Source organism: Peromyscus eremicus, chromosome 22, assembly GCF_949786415.1.
Source record: "Peromyscus eremicus chromosome 22, PerEre_H2_v1, whole genome shotgun sequence".
Taxonomy (NCBI): Eukaryota; Metazoa; Chordata; class Mammalia; order Rodentia; family Cricetidae; genus Peromyscus; species Peromyscus eremicus.
The window spans coordinates 31,036,739-31,060,045 of NC_081437.1; the positions used below are offsets into that span (position 1 = coordinate 31,036,739).

Genomic DNA, 23,307 nt, shown 5'->3' on the forward strand with positions numbered 1-23,307 from the left:
CCTCATCAGAAAAAAGAGAGAGGATATGTTATAGTGGTTGTTATGAGATTACATGAGCTTGTATTTTTTTATGTACTCAGAACAGTGTCTTCACACACTGTTTAGTGTAATTGTGCAGTAAATAAATGAATCTCTTACAGACATATCTTCAGATATTTCATATTCTCTATAGTCTACTTAATCATTAAATTACATAGTTTTTCTTTTTTTGTGTTTAAAGTTTGTTAAGTTGCCCTCTCCCTCTGTCTCCTAGAGCTGCTTACCATCCAGAGTTTCCGACTGTTCTGACAGCTTTAGAAATAGACAATGCTGTTGTTGCAAATAGCCTGATTGACATGCGGAGCATAGAGACCGTGCTGCTGATCAAAGTAAGGCCAGTGGTTGATAGTCTTTATGCCGTCTAAAAAAATCTTCATAGTCAGTTTTGTTTGTCCTGCTGTTATCTCATGGGAAAATCTATGGGGTGATATAGAGTTGGTTGGTTTGTGCAATTTGTTCCTAAGGGACCTGTCACTTTTGGCTATTTATAAAGTATTTCATAAATACATTATTATTTTGAGAATTATTGCAATGTTTAAATAAAAATACTTGAATTTTCTTACCAGTAGATAAAATTTTTAAGTATATCCATCAGAAATACTTTGGCAGTGTTTTAAAAATGTACTTTCTTTTGTATTCTAGAATAATTCTGTAGCTCGTGCAGTCATGCAGTCCCAAAAGCCACCCAAAAACTGTAGAGAAGCTTTTACTGCTGATGGTGATCAGGTTTTTGCAGGACGTTATTATTCATCGGAAAGCACAAGACCCAAGTTTCTAAGCAGAGATGTGGATTCTGAAATCAGGTTTGAATTAAGTTAGCTTCACTGTATTATTCCCACTGTCTCCTTTGGATTCCATTTTCTTTAGTAGCGTTCCCTTAGGTGTTACTTCACAGAAGAATTGAGATTGATCTCAGTGTTTGGTCTTAAAAGTTGATTTAACTAGATGTGGAATTCAGCATTCATTTTGACAACAGTATTGAGGACTAACTACACAGAGTGTCCTCAAGAGCTGATCTACATAGTGTCACCTGTTCACAAGCTGTAAGGACACTGTACTGAGAGCGTAACTAGTGCTTGCTTGGGTAGCACATGTACTAAACCACACTAGTACAGAGAAGACTAGTGTGGTTCCTGTTAAAGGGTGGATGGCAGATTTGAAGCATTCCATGTTGAAGAAATAGAGCTGTGTCACTGCTCACTATTGAGTCACAATGATTGTTTTTCCTTAGCAAGAGTCCAGCATGCTAAGCTACATTCAGACATAGTCTTCCTTATTTGTCTCATATATAGAGTTATATTGTTTGAGAGAGCAAAAAAGAAAGTTGGTTAACACAATGAAAACATAGGCCTAGAGCCAGGCGGTGGTGGTGCACACCTTTAATCCCAGCACTCGGGAGGCAGAGGCAGGCAGGTATCTGTGAGTTCAAGACCAGCCTGGACTACAGAGTGAGTTCCAGGAAAGGTGCAAAGCTACACAGAGAAACCCTGTTTTGAAACAAACAAACAAACAAACAAACAAAACCCATAGGCCTAGGAAAATAGGGCTGGTAGAGAAGATAAATTGAGAAGTTACACCAGGAGGTGGTAGCACATACCTTTAGCCCAGGAAATGGTGGGGTGGGACAGAGGCAGGTGGATTTCTGTGAGTTAAAGGCCAGCCTGGTCTACAGAGCTAGTTCCAGGACAGCCAGGACTACACAGAGAAACCTGTCTCCCAACAGAAAAACAACAAAAGAAAAAATTGAGAAGGTACAAAAAAGATTCATGTCCTTAATTACATAGAGAGGTTTGCAAAAATGAATTTTTGGTACCATTGGTATCTTGAGTTCCCAACTAAAATAATTCTGATTGGTGAAGTGATGGCTTAGGCTTGAGTTAATGACTTAGAGTATGTGTAAAATAAGTTATCTTAAGATAAAGATTTAGTGCTGGTGCCATCCTTGCTGCTTGGGAGACTGTGACAGAAGGATCATTAGTAGAGTCCTGCCTACTATGTGTGAGGTCTTAGATTCATCCTCCAGCACCACTACAAAAGAAAGCAAGTTCTTGACAGGAGAAAGAAAGGGTGTCTAAGAAAGTTGAGCCAAAGGAAAAGGAGTCTAAGTTACTTGCATGTTTAAGGAAAGGAGGGTTGTTGTTTCTCATTATCAGATGTTGAATAGTTTTCATGTGACTATTAAAGTAGTATGAAGTTACTACAAGGTTTTGGTTAAATAAAATTTCTTGATTAGCAGTAGAAAAAGGTTGGGAAAAAACCCACCAAATGAATATTGTGGCTCTCGGTTTAGTTTTTCATCCCCAAACAGTCCTGTTAGGAAAGCATGCATGATGGTTGAGCAGGCTCTCAGGGTGATCACCTGTGTGGTGTGGAACTGCATGATGAAACAGTTTGATAGACTTCGCTGAAGTCTACTGCCGAGTGTATGTTTTCATTTGTTCCTTCAGACAACCAATACTTAGTGTTAGCCAGAGATGCTCAGAAGGGATGGGTAGTTTATACAGGAACGGTGCTATGGAAACCAACAAACTGCAGTCCAGAACTAGGGATTAATCACTAGTTTGGAATACACTCATCTCCCACAAGCAACTTGTAGCCTTAGCTCATGCTTGGTGTCTCTTATTGGGTAACGTCTTTTTCGTGTGTAAACTAGTAAAGCAGAACACTGACTGCAGCTTGTGCTACATTGCTGCGGAGACCCTAATGATTTGGGCATCTGCCATCCTTGTTTTCCATCTCTTGGTTCTCTTTTCCCTCCAGTCTCTGCACACTCTCAGTATTTTTTCTTAAATAAGAATTGTTAAGCTAATCTTGAAATCTGCTCTCTCCACCATGTGTGTGCGCACATGCACCCATGCATCACCCAGTTGACCTAGCTGGTAAAAACGTTCTTCCAGAACCACATTTGCATTACTGTAGTTGTGAGGACATAAAGTATCTTGTCCTATTCATATTTAATGTTGCATATAGTCTGGTTGTCTTCTTTTGAGGGGTTGAGTCTTTGTCCTGTTTCTGGCTCCATTTATGTATGTGCATAATTTCTGGAGAATAGAATTCATATTATAATATTTGCTAATCAAATAAATAAAACTTAAGTTTAGATGATCTTTTGACATTTCTACTAGTATTCACTAATAACTTGGTAACTTCTTAATAATTTAATAGGATTATAGAACTGGTTCGATGGAATAGGGTTTTGTAAATAAGTTACTACAAATAAACTTTTCTTGTAAGGGAGCAAGATATCTAATATAAGAGTTAATTTATTGTTTTTTTCTTCTCTATCAAGTGATTTGGAGACTGAAATTGAAAATAGAAAGACCCACATAATAAATCTTCAGCACCATCTGTCTGCCCTTGAGAAGTCTATTAAACGAAATGAAGAACTTCTTAAAAGGTGCCAGCTACATTATAAAGAAATAAAGGTAAAAATAATTAATAGCCTTTGGTTATCCTAACTTAACCATTTCAAAGTTAGTTGTATAATTTTGTTATTCATGTTCTTCAGTATTTTGGCCTCAATTCCCTTTGTTTTCTTAGGAATTACTATATTATATGTTATATTAATTAGCGTTTCTTTTGCTGTGATAAAATATCATGACCAAAAGCAACTTGGGGAGGAAAGGTTTTGTTTCCAGCTTAAAGTTGCACATCACAGTCCATCATTGAAGGAAGTCAGAAGGAACACGAGGCAAGAACGTAGAAGCAGGAGCTGATGCAGCAGTCGTGGAGAGGTGCTGCTTACTGTCTCTCCTCATGACTTGCTCAGACTGCTTTCTTAGAGCACCCAGGACCTCCAGCCCAATGTAGCACTGCCTGTGGTGAGCCGGCTCCTTTGACATCAGTGACCAATCAAGGAACTGCGCTACAGACTAGCCTACAGGCCAGTCTCGTGGGCGGGTTTCTTAATTAAGATTTCTTCCAGATGGTCCTAGCTTGAGTCAAGTTGATGTAAAACTAGCCAGCACAAGTGTGTTGTGTCTTATCAGTACTTAAAGTTTGCTGTTGGGTTTTCTGTTTTGTTTTATTTTGGCTTTTGGTGGTTTTTTTGGAGACAGAATTTCTCTGTATTACCCTGGCTGTCATGGAACTCACTCTGTAGACCTGGCTGGCCTCAAATTTACAGAGATCTACCTCCCTCTGCTACCCAAGTGCCTGGATTGAAGGCATGTGCCAGCACTGCCTGGCAGTACTTAGAGTTTTTAGAAATGAAAATAAAATTTTGTTGTTTTGATATGTTAGGTACAGTTGTAAGCTACCTATAAATTTGAAAGAAAGCATTAGTAAAAATGATGGATAATATTACAGTGGTTTTTCAGAAAATAGTTTTGACTACGTGGACTTCTAGACCTCCCAAGGAATTATTTGGGCTTTTGGGAAACACTGGACTTTTAATCTTTCAATAATTTGAAACATTCGATACTTTATAGAGTATTTTCTCTTATTGACTCAATAGTGTGGTTATTTTGAATGCTAAAGTGGATTTCTTGTATCTTCTTTGCATAGACACGGATTAGTAGTGAGAGTGATCATGGTGGAATGCACGTGCACACTCACCCCTTTGGTTCATTTTATACCAATATATCCCTTTGGATGATGTTAGATCCTGCTACATTATAAGCATAATAGAGCTTTGTGGTTTAATATCTTCTTCCAAGGACTTTGGTTTTTATTAAATTTTATATACTTCCTTTTTAGATGAAAATAAGAAAAAATATTTCTGAAATTCGGGAACTTGAGAATATAGAAGAACACCAATCTGTAGATATTGCAACCTTGGTAAAGTACTTTGCTTCCGTTTAAATGTTAAAGGGTAAAACTGTAAGTTAGCTTCTTGGCTCGCAGGTCTCACTTTTTCAAAGATCTTCTAATTGCAACTATTCTTAGTGATCACCCTTACCATTCATAGAATATATCAGAGTCTACCTGGACTGTGGCCTTAAGAGTTCTCAGTGTTCTGCGTATGTGACTGCATGCACAGTAGAGTTTTCTTCTACCGCATACTGGCAAACATTAGCAAAGTGTGCGTCTCAACAGCATACCGAGAGCACCTGGCATTCCCTGACTTTGGGGCCAGAGGTCAGGACTACCTTTCCTGTCAAGGTTCATCTTGGATTTCTTTCTCTAGGTTCCATCTCTCTCTCTTTTTTTTTTTTTTTTTTTTTTTTTGAGACAGGTTTTCTCCGTGTAGTTTTGGTCCCTCTCCTGGAAATCACTCTGTAGTCCAGGCTGGCCTCAAACTCACAGAGATCCATGTGGCTCTGCCTCCTGAGTGCTGGGATTAAAGGTGCACACCACCACCACCCGGCTTCCATCTCATTTTTTGCATGTTTTTCTGTATTTAGATTTTTTTTTTTTTTTTGGTTTTTCGAGACAGAGTTTCTCTGTGTAGCTTTGCGCCTTTCCTGGAACTCACTTGGTAGCCCAGGCTGGCCTCGAACTCACAGAGATCCGCCTGGCTCTGCCTCCCGAGTGCTGGGATTAAAGGCGTGCGCCACCACCGCCCGGCTTGTATTTAGATTTTTTTAGCTATCTGTTTGATAACTTTTTCTGGAGTACAACGAAGAATCACATCATTCACGTCCTACGTAATGAGTGGCAGCGTGTTCTGTACAGTAAGCACTGAACAGAACAGGAGCGGTTCCTGGACTGTAGAGCTGCCTAATGAGGTTGTTGAGTTTTAGTAGTAGTCTTGTTTTCTGCTTTTTATTGACTGATTGATTGATAAACTACCTTTTATAAAGGCATAAGTTATGTCTTAATTTCCTTTTACTTAGCCTACACCACATTGTTGCAGAATACATACTCATGAACACTAAGTACGTTTTGAAAGTAAGCGAGTTGTTATAGTTTCAAACCGAATATTGTTTTACTTGACTGCTAGATACCATTCCTTCTTTTGAATCTTTTTGCCCTACTTTATACATTCCCATTTAAGTATGAAAACATTTCATTGTTTGTTTGTTTTTATCTGAGCTCTGATTTTTCCTGTTGTCCTTTCCTCCGCAGAATTGCTCCTTTCTGTTTGTTGTTGGGTATCTTGTTTTTCACTGTGTTCTTTAAATGTCACCAGGAGGATGAAGCTGAAGAAAACAAGGTCAAAATGCAGACGGTTGAGAGAAACATGGAGCAGCAGAAAGAGAACATGGAGAATCTCAGGAGTCTAAAACTGGAAGCCGAAAACAAGTACGACACAATTAAATTGAAAATTAATCAACTGTCAGAGCTGGCAGATCCACTTAAGGTATGTATGTAATTGTTAGTCTTTGTGTTACATCTTAGTATCCAGCAAACTCATTGAATCTTGTCTTAAAGAGCCTCACTGGTTAGTTGTAAAAAAACCATGTAAATTGTTGAATTAGGTCAGTTTATACAAAATATTCTGCTCTTGTCTTTAGAACAATAAACAATTGGATCAGAACCTGTTTGTCCACAGAAGCAGCAGAATCTTTCCTGGAGTTGCTCTTGGATTAGCAGCTGTGAACGGTGTGACTCAATCTGTTGGTCAGCAGTTAGATTTGAGGCTGATTTTTTTGATGTTATGAAACAGGGTCTCACTGTGTAACGCTGGATGGTCTTGTACTAACAGGCTAGTCCTCCTCTGCCTGCTGAGTGGTGGGATTAAAGACATGTGCCACCATGATGTCTTTGACTTTTATTTTTAGCATATACGGCTTGTGACTAGATTTAGGGAAATAAAATGAACTGAATTAAATTATCTATTTATAAAGAAATTAATAAACTGAATTTCAGACTTTGTTTGGTAGTTGTGGTATCCTGTATCCTACTGTCAATGCCAATTGAATGAATAATTTCTATTTCCAGAATTTGAAATTTTATTGATAAAGCATGGTTCATTGGTGAATGAACTGATTGTTAGGGATGTACAATTTAAACATTAAGGTAGAAGAAAGACAAAAAATAATATTGACTAAGATAAATGAAAAAATAGATCCTACAGAATACATACAAAAAACCCCCAAGAATGAAAAATAAGATAGTTGCCGGGTGGTGGTGGCGCACACCTTTAATCCCAGCACTCGGGAGGCAGAGGCAGTTGGATCTCTGTGAGTTCGAGGCCAGCCTGGTCTACAGAGTGAGTTCCAGGACAGGCTCCAAAACTACACAGAGATACCCAGTCTCAAAAACATAAACAAACAAACAAAAAAGGAAAAGGAAAAGAAAAATAAGACAGTTAATATTTTGTTTTAAAATGAGAAAAGAAATGAAACTTGTAAATGTCAAAATTTGAAGAATAGATAAAATAGAATTTTGGTCTTAAGAATTGCAACAGTGAAACTACAATAAAAGTAAGGAAACATTTAAAATCTTACACACATAAAGACGTGAACAGTGTCCCTTAAAATATTAAATGGCATGCTAAAGCAGAGTAAAGAAGAAAAGTTAGCTAGCAGATGCACTATTTACCCGGGAGACTAAAATTAGGAGAGCACGGAGAGCGAGCTGTGTTTGAGGCCTGTTTGTCTGTTCTTGTTGTGCTTTGTCTGTGGTGCAGGGCTTCCTGTGTGCTAGCCGTGCAAGCACCATACCCTGAGCTTTCGCTCTGCTTCCAACGTACTCTCTTGTGCTCTGAGTTCTGTTTTGAGTTCTTGGTGCTTAATAGCTAAGATCAAGGGAGCCCAGGACTTGGGAGTTCTTCAGCAAGCTCAATAAAAGGCAATAAGAATTTTTTTGTTTTTTTCTTGTTTTTCAAGACAGGGTTTCTCTGTGTAGCTTTGCATCTTTCCTGGAACTCACTCTGTAGCCCAGGCTGGCCTCGAACTCACAGAGATCCGCCTGGCTCTGCCTCCCGAGTGCTAGGATTAAAGGTGTGCGCCACCACCGCCCGGCAAGAATTTTTTATCTTAGCTCTTTTCCTTGCCTTCAAATCATTGAAAGGTAGGAGCTGAGTTCTTTGGTAAACCTACTTGTAATCAAGTATTAGCCGGAAGTTTTTCCTCCTCCTCAGAATGTTACCCTAGCTATCAGTAACAAAACCAAGATGATTTTTGAATGAAGTAATTGAATTCCTAAGGTTTCCACTGTAATATGTTAGGAGTTGCCAAATAAAGTGTACTTGGGAGTATACTCGGTGTTAGAGGTGTGGTGGGGAGATTGTGGGTATAGTCATTGAGATCTTGGCAGATAGATTCTTTTCCCTCGCTAAAAAGTGCACTGGGTCCAAAAGCCCCAGAGCATCTACCCTACTGTTAATGATCCTTTCTTTATAGAGTATGTTATCTTTATTGAAACAGGATGAATTAAATCTTGCTGACTCTGAAGTGGATAGCCAAAAACGAGGAAAGCAGCATTATGAAGATAAGCAGAAAGAACATTTGGATACCTTAAATAAAAAGAGAAGAGAACTTGACATGAAGGAAAAGGAGCTACAGGTTAGCCAGTGGTTTGGTTTGCTTTTCCCTTTCAAATTATTTTATCTACAGCTTTAATCATTAAAATTTTTGTAATTTTTTTAGCTTTTATTATTTTTACTTTTTCACTGAAAATAACTTTTTTTTTTTTCCATACAATATACTTTGATTGTGGTTTCCCCTTTGCTAACTCCTCCCAGGTCTTCCCTACTTCTCCCACCCGGTTCTACACATTTTTTTTTAATTATTAGAAAACAGACATCTAAAAATAATAATAAAAACAAACGACTCAGAATAGGACAAAACAAAAAAATAGAAAAAAACACAAGAAACACGTACAGATGCTGAGACATACATTCTCACACACAGAAAACCCATAAAGATCTGTTTGGTGTTGACCATCTGCTGCTGGGCATGAGACCTGCTCTTAAGTGTGGTTTATATACCAAGTGAAAGTCCATTGGAGATTTTCATTTGTGGTTAGTTATCATTTCGAGATAGCTTCTGGGTTAGGGATGGGGCCTTATGTCTCAGCACTGGATCCTATCCAGCTTAGATCTTTGCAGGCCCTGTGCATGTTACCAAGTCTCTTGAGTTCATGTGTGTGTGAATTCTGTTGTGTCTGGAAGGCCTTGCTTTTTTGGTGTTCTCTAGCCCCTGTGGCTCTTAGAATCTTTTTGCCTCTTCTGCAGTTCCTGAACCCTGAAGGGAGGGGTTTGATGAAGACATCCCATTTAGAATGGAGTGTTTGAAGGTCTCTCTCTGTCTCTCTCTCTCTCTCTGTCTCTCTGTCTCTGTCTCTGTCTCTCTCTCTCTCTGCACATTGTCCAGTTGTGGGTCTCTATTTGTTCCCATCTGCTTCAGGAGGAAGCTTCTCTGATGATGGCTGAGCAAGGCACTGATCTATGAATATAGCAGAATGTTGTTAGGAGTCATTTTATTGCTGTATTCCTTTAGCATAACAATAGTATTTGATTTTTCCCCTAGGACTACGTCATGTCTAGTCTCAGGTGCTTGGCCACTGGGCAGTGCAGAGTGTGGGTTCCTTCTCATGGAGTGGGCCTAAATTCCAATCAGATACTGATTAGTTAAGTTCCACTTTTGTGCCGCCATTTTACTGGTGTATCTTTCATGAGGGTCACTGTTGTGGATTGAAGGGTCTGTAGTGTTTACGTCGGTGCTTACCTTTCTCCTCTGATAGTGTGCAGAGTGTCTTCCATTACCATGAACACTAGATAGTTGTGGTGAAGATGAAGACTCTGGGTTAGACTTTCCATGTTCGATGATTTATTTATTTATTTTAAGGTACTGTCTTCAGCAGTAGGTCCTTACCATCAGTTCGTGGAGAGCAGCCAGTAGCCTTGTCAGTAGCCTGGGTTTGGAGGTTTAAACCAAGGGACCTCTTTGGCCAGCAGTTTGATTAGATGTAACTCATTGCTGGAATTCGAGGTTTCATTTGGTGGCAGGCAGTGTCTAGCTGGGGCTTGTCTCCTCTGTTACTTAGTGATTGCATGTAGGTCTTTGATATATATGTATATTTTAAGAAGTGTCTATTGGATGAACTGTGAAGTACTAGCCTTCGATAGGAGGTTTCCATCCTGTTTCCTTTTGGTTGGTTCTTGTTCCCCTCTTCTCCCTCATCTCTGCTCTCCTGTACTTACCGTACTCTGCTTCCGTCCTTCCTCCCACTGTGCTGTGTTGTCTTTCCCACTTCCTAAGAGCCCTTTTCTTCAGTGTCCCATTTCTAGAAAAAAACAAATTGTCTTGAGTTTTTGTTTCCTACAGAGAAACAGGGGCTTCTGTGAATTGGCAGGGGAAACTTAGTGTCCCTCAGAATGTGAGGACTTAACTAGACCAGGTTGTCTGCTGTTGTGTCTCAGCAGTTGAGAAAGTGGCTCTCTCAGTTGAGGGCATGCCACTACTTAATGTCAGGACTGTGCCTCTGTGTCACTACGGGGTGTGCTGGCTGTGCCTGTTCACAGCTGAGCAGCCACTGTTTGAGAGAGTAAATTGAAGACAGTCTTGTAGCCAGAAGAGGTGGACTCCATCTTTGCTTTATGTCATAAGGAAAATGAGTGGAACTCTTAGTCTGTTTCCATATATGTTCCAAGCATAATACAGCACATTATGGTATAAAATAGATATTACATGAGAAAATACTTAGCATTTTTTCATTGCATATAAATAAGATGGTCTCTTTGTATTTTCCATCCCTCTGTTCTTCAGAGTACATCCTAAAGAGCACATTTCTAAGGACACTTAAGTTTATTTCTTCAACATAAAACATGGATAAAAACATGATTAGTGTGGGTTGGAGAGCTGGTTGAGCAGCTAAGAGCATATATACGATTCTTCTGCAGGACCTGAATGTCATAGTGTTCACAGCTGCTTGTAACTCCAGCCCCAGGGAATCAAACATCTCTGGCCTCCACAGACATCTATACTTACGTGTATATAGATACATACATAATTAAATATAATAAATTTTAACACTGGTAGTAAACACATGTCGTAAATTTAAGTTCATTTTATTTTGCATATTTTGGCAGAATTAGTATAATGAGTTATAACAAAGAAGATTTTTAAGATCTAAATATCTTTCTTAGGAGAAAATGTCACAAGCAAGACAGATCTGCCCAGAACGGATAGAAGTAAAAAAATCTGCATCAATTCTAGACAAAGAAATTAATCGATTAAGACAAAAAATACAGGCAGAACATGCTAGTCATGGAGATCGGGAAGAAATAATGAAGTAAGTGGTCATTAATTTTCTACTTTAGAGTATTATCCACAGCTGTTACTAAGAATCATTTTATATGTAAATTGAATTTGGATGAAGGGGGGGTAGTATCAGTATGTAATTGTACTAAGTAGTCTCTTAGATGGGCATTATTAACAATGAACAATTCCTCATTACTAAATTATGGAAGGACATCTTAACATACATGCACTCTGTGTTACAATGATTATATGGACAGGAGAATACTGAGCTTCACTAGTGGTCAAGAACCACAGTCAGGATAGTCAGAAGAAGCCTTTCCGTATGCATGAAAACAGATGCAGTGAGGTTAGTCACTGACAGTCTAGGTCATTGAGGTCTTGGTGAAAAGGGTGGTCTTACATTACTGATGAGAAGGAAGGCTCTACGAGAAGTAGAGGACCTTATGGTTTGGCTGCTGTCTACTACCAAGACTGGCCAGCCAGTCATGGAATCTTCTTTAGCCTTCATTTCTCCCTTTACATAGAGTACAATTAGGATAACTTAGGGTTTGTTAGGAACATCAAATGAAAGAATCTGTGGTAAACAGAATCTGGAGGAAACCTAGCTTATAGTTGTTAAAACTCTTGAAAAGCCTTTCATCAGTATGAATCAAAATGCTTTAAGGAATATTTGTTGCAATTTTAAATGAGTCACTACTTTTAAATTGTAACATAGTCTAAAGTGCGAAAATACTATACCAAGCCCCTTATATAGGTATTATTTTTTTTTAAATGTAGTGTTAACAATAGTATGCAGTTCAGAAGAATGGTTAAGGAATAGTAAAATTATAGCTTTTCTAAAAAACCCTTTTTTATGTTACAAAAGGCTAAGAAGGGGTTCAGTAAGATATCTCAACAAGTAAAGGCACCTGCCGCCAAGCCTGGTGGCATGAGTTCAATCCCTGGGACCTATATCATGTAAGGAGAGAACTGAAAACATAGATTATCCACTAATCTCCACATGTGCTGTGGTATACATGCGGATACACACAATAAGTAATTAATTTAAAAAGCAAGATTGAGAAAGTAAGTGATCTCAGCTTCATTTTCAAAACAATGGGGAGCAGGGATCAGACTATTAAGTTTCTGAAGGCAGTACGTCACACTTTAAAAAGTTTATAAACTCCGTAATTTGGCTGTATACTCAATAGTAGTATACTTGCCTGTCATACCCAAGGCTGAGGGTTTGGTTCTCTGTACTGCAGTTATGTATATGTGTATGTATGAATGAGTTGGTGAGGGAGAGTGACTCGGTATAACATTCTTGATGTGCAGTCACAGTGTCTTGAATTTGGATTTCCTGTACTTTTGTAAACCTGGTAGGGGGTGGCTATCTGTAACCAAGCACCTGGGCCAGGTGGGTCTCCAGTGGGCCAGCCATCTAGACAAATAGGTAAGCTTCAGATTTAGTGAGAGGATCAGGCTATTGGTTTCCCTTCCATTGTGGCCTTTTTTGAGAGCCATGCCTTCCTTCCTTCCTTCCTTCACAGATCTCTCTTGTTTAGGGTGGAGGTGTTCCAGTACTGAGCTTGTAGCCCTTTGTTCCCTTGTTGACATCTGTTACTAAGAAAACCTTCTGATGTGAACCTTTTAGTTTGAGAAAGTGTCAGTTTACTAGTTTTTTCTGAGATGGGTCACCCCTGAGCCTTACCTGGCTTCGTAGGCGCATTCTTTTTCCATCTCACTGCATTTTCTAAGGCTTGGGTTTTATTCTTTCCCTTCATGGTTGCACTGTCTCTCTTCTGAAGCATTCATTCTTTGTGGGGATGTACTTTGATAGAAATTCATGGAGTCAGCTGTTCTTAGGCCCTCTCAACACTACTTTCCCCTCTCTCTCCAGGAAAATGTATTTGAGACTTTACTTGTGTGTTTGTATTTATTCACTGAACATTTTATTCACAAAATAGGCAGTACCAGGAAGCAAGAGAAACCTATCTTGATCTGGATAATAAAGTAAGGACTTTAAGAAGGTTCATTAAGTTACTAGAAGAAATAATGACTCATAGGTACAAAACATATCAACAGTTTAGAAGGTAAGTGCATTTTAAAGATATATCTCTTTTTGTATGCTTTCACATTATTCTATATGAATAATAAAATCCTTAGATCTTTCCTCAGTCCAGCTGTATGAGATCCTGTGGGTACATGATCCACATTTAGAATCTGTAGTTGAATCAGAATGCTGATTTGAAAGGACCTGAACAGCAAACTCACCCAGCTTTTCCACTGTTAGGTAGCCTTTACTAGATAGCTCTCAGACACTGTTTATTGCTTAGTAGGTCATTTGAGTGGGAACTTAGTGGTACTGAAGCAATTGATTTTACTCTTGGACATTGTATGTTACTAAGGGAGATTGGAAGGGCCTCTTAAGACAGTATCTCAATTACTTTACCATGATATAGCTCCATGATTACAAACTTTGTTTTATTTACTGCACTATCCAGTGTTTATAAGTGTGCTTGAAATGTAGCTGGTGCTTGATATACATTGGTTGAATAAATAATCAAGGAGATAAGCTATTAATAACATACCTGTGGTGTTTTGAAAGAAAATGCCTCTCAGAGGAAGTGGCACTATTAGATGTCTGGCTTTGTTGGAGGAGTGTGTCACTATGGAAGTGTGTTAGTGTGGGCTTTGAGGTCTCATATATGCTCAAGCTACACCTAGTGCTCAGACCACTTCCTCTTGCCTGTGAGTCAAGATGTTAAGGACTCTCAGCACCTTCTCTAGCACTGTGTCTGCTTGTGTGCTGCCTTGCTTCCCTGACATGATGATAGTGGACTGAACCTCAGAAGTGTAAGCAAGCCACCACAATTCAATGTTTTCCTTTATAAGAGATGCCATGGTCATGGGGTCTCTTCACAGCAATAGAAACCCTCACTAAGACAATACTCAAAGATGCACGATCTTTGATAGATAGATCCCCCACTTATACTACAAGAAGCAGAAAAAAAGCTGGAAGACAATGATAGGGGATATAGCTCTTAATATCCTTATTCCTGAGCAGCTATAGTTCTTTTGTTTACCTCTTTTCCACATGCAGTCCCTCAGTAATGCTTTTTACTTGTCTTTATATCCCAGCTTCTACAATTGTTGTTTGTGTATAGTACGTGTACATTGTGTGTGTGTGTGTGTGTGTGTGTGTGTGTGTGTGTGTGTGTGTGTGTGGCCTAAGGTTGATAACACGTGTTTCCCTAAACTGCCCCCGCCACCCACCCAAGTTTTTTAAATTTCCATACAGCATCTCTTGCTGAACCTGAAGCTCCTCCTCAGTTTGGCTAGGTCTCCTAGTTAATGAGCTTCAGGGAATCTGCCTCACTCCCAGTGCTGGGGTTACAGGAGCATGAGGCTATGGGGGGCTTTTTATATGGCTTCTAGAGATCTTCATACTACAGTGGGCACTTCAGCAATGGAGCCGTCATCTTCCTAGCCCCGAATTTCTCTAATTTAAGGCAATAGAAAGAAATGAAAATATACCTAGCTAGTGTATAGATGGAGAAATTCAGAGGTGGCCTAAAGGTTTTTTATATTTATTTGTTTGGATTGTGTGCTGTAGCCTAGCATGTGGAGATCAGGACAGTTTGCAAGAGTCAGTCTTTTCCTTTCACCACATGTCAGGATTGAACTCAGGAGTCAGGTTTACCCATGTTGCTGGCCAGTAGGTAAGGTTTTAAAGGTAAAATGTTCCATCATAGTCTTGAACTATAGTAAACTTTGAAATGCATGTTTGTAGTTGTTGAATTTTTAAAATAAGGTGTTTATAATGGACAATTTAATTGTGCACATTTGTGGGGTATAGTGTGACATTTCAGTACGTGTCCAAGGAAGATAGTATGCCAAGATCAAATCAGGGTAATTAGCACAGCCCTGGTACATCCTCTGCAGTTTTTCTTCTGTGCAGCCCTCTGCCCTCCAGACCTTTTTCCACCCTCAAATGCTAGGTTGCATGTTAAGTGTACACTTGCTCTAGTCTTGAGTAGTAATTTGGGGGTTATTTGTAGGACTCATCAGTTCATTTGTTTCCCATTTTTCAGAGACCATTTTGACTGGACCTTCCTTTGCTATTTGGTATCCAGACTGAAAACACTTATTTCATATATTTTGTCTGGGTTTTGAAGAGTTTAAGAAAAATAAAATACTACCTATTTATTTATCTATCTATTTATTTATTTTCTAGATTTTAAATTAAAATAAAATGAATTTAACTTTCTGTTATGTACATGTTCTCCAGATGTAGTGTAGTTTGTTTCTCTGTTGTTAAATGGAAACTAGCATTTAAATAGTCTGTAAAGTACTGCTTTCTTGGTGTATGTCTGAATTCATTTTCCTGTTGCTGTGATAAGCACTCTGAGAAAAGCAGCCTCAAGAGAGGAAGAAGGGTTTGATTCTGTTCACAGTTCAAGGTAGAGTTCGTCAAGGCAGTAGGAGGAATTCGAAAGTAAAGACGCAGAGAGTGAAGTGTGAATGCATGCTGGTCTGCTCCCTTCTTACATTCCTGTGCCCAAGGAGTGGTCCTACCTGCTTTTAGGCTGGCCTTAATTGGCCCAATAAAGATAATCCATCACAGGTATGCTCAGGCCCATTGCCCACGTTATTCTGTATTGTCACCTTGACAACAATAACCATCGTAGTGCATTACCTTAATAGAGACTTTAACACTGACATGTTTTTCTATATTGTTTACTCAGTTGTGGGATGAGAACAAAAATGACCAACTTGTTAGAATCATTTTCTCTCTACTTTCTAACCTTATTTTCAGACAGTTTATGATAGAAGTCCTGTGAATGGAAGCAGCCAATACATTGGAGTATTGAAGGATGTTAAGAGAGAGTTCTGGAATCTAATTACCAGTGCTGAGGCAGCAAAAGAAACTAAGAAAACCCAGGTTTCTTTGTCTTTTAGTATAGAGAGTTAATGTAATTTAGGACAGGAAACAGTGAGGAAGAAGTCATGGTTTTGTTGAGGAAATAAAGCTTCAACTAATCAAGGAGTAGAGATGATAAGAAAAATTGCCATTTTTCTCTTACCCAGATCTTATTTTCTAAATACTGTGCTCTCATTAAAAGTAACTAGGGTCTCATGGAAAGAAAGAGCTGATAGCAAATCTGTGTAAGTCTCTTGTTAGGGCTCACACCCCAGCCCTAGCCACCCCTCAAAGTGATGACAGAAAGACTTAGGAGACAGCTTAAAAGGCTTTCATTTGACAGTCACAGCAACTCCCTCTGGTTAAAGAGAAAGGTAGATAAGTAACGAATTGACGGCTGGGGCATGGCTCAGCCAGTACAGTACTTGCTGTGTGAGCATGAGGACCTGAGTTTGAACCCCTGCTTTGTGCCCCACAGAAAAGCTGGGCTCAGAGGAGTCAGGCACAGTGGTACATGTTTATAATTTTGTTACTGGAGAGGTGGAAATAGGAGGATCTCTGGGGCTCACTAGTAAAACAGCTAGCTAAATAGGCAAGCAACGAGAGACTCTCAGAAATAAGGTGGACAGAGTTGGAGAGATGACTCAGCATCTAAAAGTACTGGTTCCTCTTCTGGGGTTCAAGTTCTAACACCCACATAGCAGCTTATAACCATCTCCAACTCTAGTCATGGGGTATCCATTGCTTTCTGGCCTCTGTGGATACTGCATGTATGTCGTGCACAGACAAACATACAGGCAAACACACAAACACAAAACCCTAAAAGCATATGCATACAAGAAAACCAAGGTGGATAGCACCAAAGGATGACGGGTGAGGTTGTTCTCTGGTACACGCACATGTGCGTACACACAAAAATGGGAAAAGGGAATTAAGGCAGCAGAAGTTTCCGTACAGTATAGTCCAGTGTCATCTGACAATAGAGAAGAAGTGATTGCACTTGCATTGTACCAGCAAGGGATAAAGCATTGTTACCTTTACCTTTTTTCCATTATGAAGTTGGGGAAACAGGCAGATAAATGAGATGAATATTTACCTTGGTGTCTCTAAAGCTTAATTTTTTTAAGGACGAGATTTGTCTTATGCCTGAGAGTAATAATGCCTTGAATAAATTATTTGGGTGACTAATACATTCATATGGACTGGCTGTCATAATGGGGTATAGTAAATGTGGAATGATACCTTTATCATTTTATAAATATTGGTATAAAAGTAAAGAAATTAAAATCCAGGATACAAATAAATATTAGAAACACGGGGAAAATCCTCTTAAATCCACCTGTTAATAGAGGTGTCCAAGCTGCTGTCCACGCATTGGTATAGTTGTCTGTGCTTAAACCGTGTTGAACATGCTGTTCTATATTACAATGTGCCAAATTAATTTTATTTAAAGGTGTTTGACATTGCGATGCAAATTATACTTTGACAACTTACTATCTCAGCGGGCTTACTGTGGCAAAATGAATTTCGACCACAAGAATGAAACTCTGAGTATTTCAGTGAGTATCTTGACGTCATCTTTGTCAGAGTTGTTTCTGTTCTTTTGATGGACTGTTGATCAACCTGTCCTGTTACCTTTAGAAAACAGGAACTTCCTTCTAAGTGAAAGGTCATCTTTGCTAGTGTGTTTAACATTAAGTTGATCTTAATATAAAGCTAGTAGCTTAGATTTTTTTTCCAGTCACATTGTTTTCTTAGGATGCTAAGTACGGTTTTATTTTCAGTCTTAACAAGTGTTCATCTTGTCTGTCCACTCATGTTTTAAGTTTTTGCACAGCACCATGTAGGACATTATAGAAAATCCATTGTCTGTAGTCTCACTGTGGGAAACCAAGAAGTATCTGCTGTATTCACCTTTGTAGATTCTATGGTTGTGGAAATGTGCACAAAGCGTGTGGTGTGGGAATATGGATTAACAACTATATAGGAAGATAAAAAACACTGCCCACTTTAAATAGTAACTGCCGCTCTTGTTATCATAATTTTATCCTTCTATCCTAATATTCACAGAAAAATATTTGATATTTGGGATGCCCTCGTCATTTAGAACCTCTGCACTTTAACCGAAATAGGAAGTTAGTTTTGCCTTTTCTTTGTTTAGATTTCCACTGGTAAATTATGTTCACCATCTCTCTACCCACCATTTATTTTTGAGATCCAGTTATTTACAGATACAGATGTAAAAGTACTGGGAGGAATTAGGCCTGTGGTCGGGAGGGTAGTATGTCATGATAACCCATTGTTTTTACTGCAAAAGTACAAGAAATCCAAGGAAATTACAAAAATTCTATTTTTAAAGACATTGGAAAGCTGTGGAAGCAACAGCGACTAGATGAATTGAAATTCCAAGAAGTGGGAGAGCCTGTCCAAAGTAAGCTAACATTGCTGGATGTTTTCTTTCCTGAGGCATTTGCTGATCTCAGAATTTTGGTGGTTATGAGGGCTACTGACAAGACAGCAGGGCTTGTGAAATATTAGGCACATACATGACTAGTATTTCAGTTCATTCTTGAGGGCTGGAGTGGTGCATGGCTGTCCAAAGGCACCAGTTTCTAAGACTGCAAATCTATTCCAGGCTAGCTTTCTCCCAGATGAACTGAACTGTCAGTCAGCCTTAGCACATATACATCCTAGTCAAATGGAAACTTGCTCCACCTTGGTGGGCTGTTGTGTTGCCTAGAATATCTTTTCCTACACAAAACATCAAGCATAAAGTAAAAGGATTTGGGTCTCTACCCTACAGTTAGGAGCCACGCAGGTTGTCCATGCTCACCATTTACTCATCAGTATACCAGTGACTTTAGCCAAAAATCAAGGAATAAAAGATAGGGATGATAAAGGAAGTCAAATTCCTTATATTTATAATTAACAGGGTCATCTATACAAAAAATCTGATGAAATCTACAAAACAAACAACTAAAAAGTTAAATGCAACTAGCAGAGTTACATAACCACATTAAAAAGTGAATTGTATTTTTATGTATTAGCAACATGATTAAAACCTGAAAATTTAAAATACCATTTATAACAGCATTAAGGTATAAAATACATAGAAATCTGACACAAAGTGCCCAAGACTCTGAAAAGCCAAAAGAAGTAGTGAGAAATTAATGAAGAACTAAATGAGAAATCTATTGTTGTCAAGGCTCAAGAGACTCAGCAGGGTCTGGGGAGATGTCCCATTCAGTAAAGTGTTTATTGTGCAAACGTTAGGACTTGAGTTTGGATCTCCAGCATTGCATAAAACTCCACACACTAATCCCAGAGCCAATTCATAGGGCTCCTGGCCAGCTAGTCTAGCTGAATCAGCTCAAAGAAATAAAGGTGACAGTGATTGAGGAAAACACATATGCACACACATACTGCATATACTTGTGCATATATAAGCATGTATATGTACAATACATACATACAATTCAGCATGTCAAAATTTTAGTTCTTAAATTGACTTATACACTCAACACCATTTGTATCAAAATAGCCACAGGCTTTTTTTGTAGAAATTGATAAGCTGGTTCTAAAATGTATATGGAAATTGAAAAGAAAGAATATTTGAAAACTTCCATTAACTGAAGGCTAAAGTAATAGACAGTAAGGTTCTGTTACATCAGTGGCTCTCAACCTTCCTGATGCTGTGACCCTTTAATACAGTTCCTCATGTTGTGGTGACCCCCAACCATAAAATTCTTTTCATTGCTACTTCATAACTCTAATTTTGCTACTGTTGTGAATAGTAATGTAAATCTCTGTTTTCCAGTGTTCTTAGATGACCCCTGTGAAAGGGTCATTTGAGGCCTCCCAAGGAGTTGAAACCCACAGATTGAAATACAGAACCATCCAGATAACATGGAAACTAAGTGGAGATTACAAGGAGCATGAGGGACTTACAGAATGATAGATATGTTCTTTATTTTGAATTTCAGTTTCATACATGAACATATTTGCTAAAGCTTAATTAAATTGTGCATTTTAAATATGTACAATTTGCTGGATCTTATTAAAAGTAGAAAGGTTTTGTTACATTTATTTGAGATTTCATGCCACAGTGTCAGTATGGAGGCCCAAGGACAACTTGAAGGTGTTTATTCTTTTTCTTCTACTGTGTGAATTCCTAAGACTAAAACTCAGATGCTCAGGTGTGGCCCCAAGCACCCTAACCTGATAAACCACCCTGCTGGCCCTGTTGGTTTTTGTTTTTCTTTTTACCTCAAAAAGCAGTAAAAATTACCAGAGAAATAAGGCTTGGAAATGTGACTATCTGGTATTAAAAGGGAAAGCAAGAATAGAACCAAACTCATGATGATAGTTACAAGAGATAGTAGACTAGTGTCTTACCACAAGTGATACATGTCATGAAATAAAAGTTAGTTATAGCAAAGTACAATTTCAGTACAGATTTGTAATCCACACAAAACATGACTCTAAAACTTTGAAAATGTAGTTAGTACTTGATATGAAGAACTCATTGATTGGCTTAGTTTAATAGCCAGCTGAATGTAGCTAAAGATAAATTTAATTGAGTTCATGTAAGTCAGAAAGAAATATCTTGCGTGAGTAACATAAAAAGAAAACAGAAAACCCTGAACAGAGCTGAAGAGACAGGAAGGATACAGTTAGCTGCTTTTGTGAGGACGTAGTTGGAGTTCCACTAAGAACAGAAGGAGCAAAGAACAGAATAATGTTCAGGACCAAAATACTTAGAGTCAAGAGCATCGAACTTAACCTGTTCTGAGATTCTCTCACATTTCGGGAAGTCTCTTAATTCTGATAAACCAAGAAGACATCAGGGCTACACTGAGACCGCTAGAACAGTCACTCTAAAGAATGTCAAGTGAATGCACACTAAGGACCAAGTAAAACACTAGAAAAAGCAGCTACTTAGTGAGAAACCAGGTATGTCTAATCACCTTTGGAATGCGTTGGCAGGAGGATTAACACAATTAGAGGCCACTCCAGACTACAGAGTGAGACCCAAAATAATCAAGAGAGAGGACAACAAAGAACATGGGGGAAAACACAAATTAGTGAGACATAAAACTTAGTTACCAGTAATTACATTAGCCTTTGTGGACCAAGAAGGTGCATTAAAAGTAAAGATTGCCTTGTATTTATAAATTGTGAGTCAGTTCTGATATAGGGAGACTTTAAATACTAACATAAGGACAAGGAGGATCCTAAGTGAAATCATGGAGCAAAGGTATGTCATGCAGTAGACCAGAAAGCTTACACATGGCTGCTAACAACAAAATCAGGTTTATTCAGACTCAAGGCCAAAAGGAGTGCTTCATAGTACTAGAAAGTTAACTTTAAAAATATTTGAATTTATATATTCAGAAAAATTGAGAGAACTAAAAGGCAAAATAAGAGTTAAATATAGGTGGAAATTTTTGAACTCTCAGTAATTAATGGAAAAGTCAGTAAAGTTATACAAGCCTTACTGTATTTACCAAATTGACCTAGTAGCATAAATGTAGAACCCTGTGGTAGATTATAATTTCTGTGAATTGTCTATGGAACATTTACCAGCGTAAACCATTTTCTTGTCCTCAGTTAAAAATCTCAGTAAGTTTCAAAGAATTAAAGCTATACAAAATATATTTCAAAATTAAATGAAATTAAATACCTAAAAATTCCCTAATTTATAAAATTACATAGCAAATTTCTAAATGATTAAGGAATCATAATAAATTACATGGAAACTAGAAGATAATTTCCAGCAACAATCAAAAACTAAAACAGCAAAACTTGAAGGAGACAGTATAACACTTTTCAGAAAGGAACTTTTAGCGCTCTATATGTATTTTTTATTTTTATTTTTTTAAAGATTTATTTATTATGTATACAGCATGTATGACTGCAGGCCAGAAGAGGGCACCAGATCTCATTACAGATGGTTGTGAGCCACCATGTGGTTGCTGGGAATTGAACTCAGGACCTCTGGAAGAGCAATCAGTGCTCTTATCCTCCGAGCCATCTCTCCAGCCCCCTCTATATGTATTTAAGGAGGAAAGATCCAACGTTAGTAGTCTATCTCAGGAAGCTAGAAGACAATTAGGAATTCAGACACAGAGATCTCATAAAACTGTGAGAACAGAAGATGAGAGGAGCCGGGGGGGGGGGGGGGGTTGGTGGTGGTGGTGGTGGTGGTGGTGGCTCACACCTTTAATCCCAGCACTCGGGAGGCAGAGCCAGGCGGATCTCTGTGAGTTCGAGGCCAGCCTGGGCTACCAAGTGAGTTCCAGGAAAAGGCGCAAAGCTACACAGAGAAACCCTGTCTTGAAAAACCAAAAAAAAAAAAAAGAAGATGAGAGGAGAAAGCAAGTGTCCAAACAGTGGAGAGTGCAAAGCAGACCGAACACATGGCTCACTCATCTAGACAGAGACACTACTGTAAACCTACGAGTAAGGGGTGATCCTTTCATGAATTATACTGGATTCAAATTATTGGGTGCCCTTTGGTAAAACAAAACAAAATAGACTTTGGCCATTTATCACACATTTAGTATAAAAATTGATAAATGTAAAATGTAGAACAATAAAACTTTAGGGTACCTATCAGTGGATGAACAGATAAAGAAAATATGGTAGATATACATAATGGAATGATACTCAACCTTTAAGAAGAATGAAGTCCTGTGGTTTGCATCAAAGTGGATAAAACTAGAGGATGTGATCTGAAATGAAATAAGCCAGGCACAGAGAACAAAAAGCACATAATTCTCATGGGAAGTTGAGGAGTTAATCTGAACACAGAATAATGATTAGTGCAAGTTAGGGAGGGAGAGGGAGAATTTGAATAGTAAGTACCAAAACACTGTTCAATGGGAGTAAGTCCTGGTGCTTCCCAGCAGCACATCCACTGCAGTTCACAGGAACATTAGATATATAAGGAAAACTAGAATGCTGGCCAGGTGGTGTGTCACACGCCTTTAATCCCAGCACTCAGGAGGCAGAGGCAGGTGGATCTCTGAGTTCAAGGCCAGTCTGGTCTACAGAGCAAGTTCCAGGACAGCCAGGGCTATACAGAGAAACCATTTCCAAAACCAAAGAAGAGAGAGATAGAAAAACCAAAGAAGAGAGATGCTCAAAGGCTCCAATCACAAGTAAGGGGATAGAAATGCTAATTATTCTGACTTGACCGGTGTATACTTCATATGTGTGGAAATAAGCACACCATGCTCCATTAACATGTGCCACCCTCTCCTGTAAACA

The 23,307-nt window shown here is 38.6% G+C and overlaps 1 protein-coding gene across 4 annotated transcripts in view; it reads left to right on the plus strand.

The window, feature by feature from the left end:
• Smc6 (structural maintenance of chromosomes 6) overlaps positions 1–23,307 on the plus strand; it is a 59,119-nt gene that overhangs the window by 30,276 nt on the left and 5,536 nt on the right. For 3 of the 4 annotated variants that reach the window (XM_059248613.1, XM_059248612.1, XM_059248611.1), the window contains exons 16-24: positions 254–368; positions 682–842; positions 3,329–3,464; positions 4,738–4,818; positions 6,113–6,283; positions 8,295–8,432; positions 11,018–11,163; positions 13,079–13,204; positions 17,489–17,594. In XM_059248613.1, the coding sequence (XP_059104596.1) occupies positions 254–368; positions 682–842; positions 3,329–3,464; positions 4,738–4,818; positions 6,113–6,283; positions 8,295–8,432; positions 11,018–11,163; positions 13,079–13,204; positions 17,489–17,594 (1,180 nt within the window). Of the gene's footprint in view, positions 1–253; positions 369–681; positions 843–3,328; positions 3,465–4,737; positions 4,819–6,112; positions 6,284–8,294; positions 8,433–11,017; positions 11,164–13,078; positions 13,205–17,488; positions 17,595–18,394; positions 18,467–23,307 lie in introns of all 4 variants that reach the window. The other variant, XM_059248614.1, reaches the window with a different exon arrangement.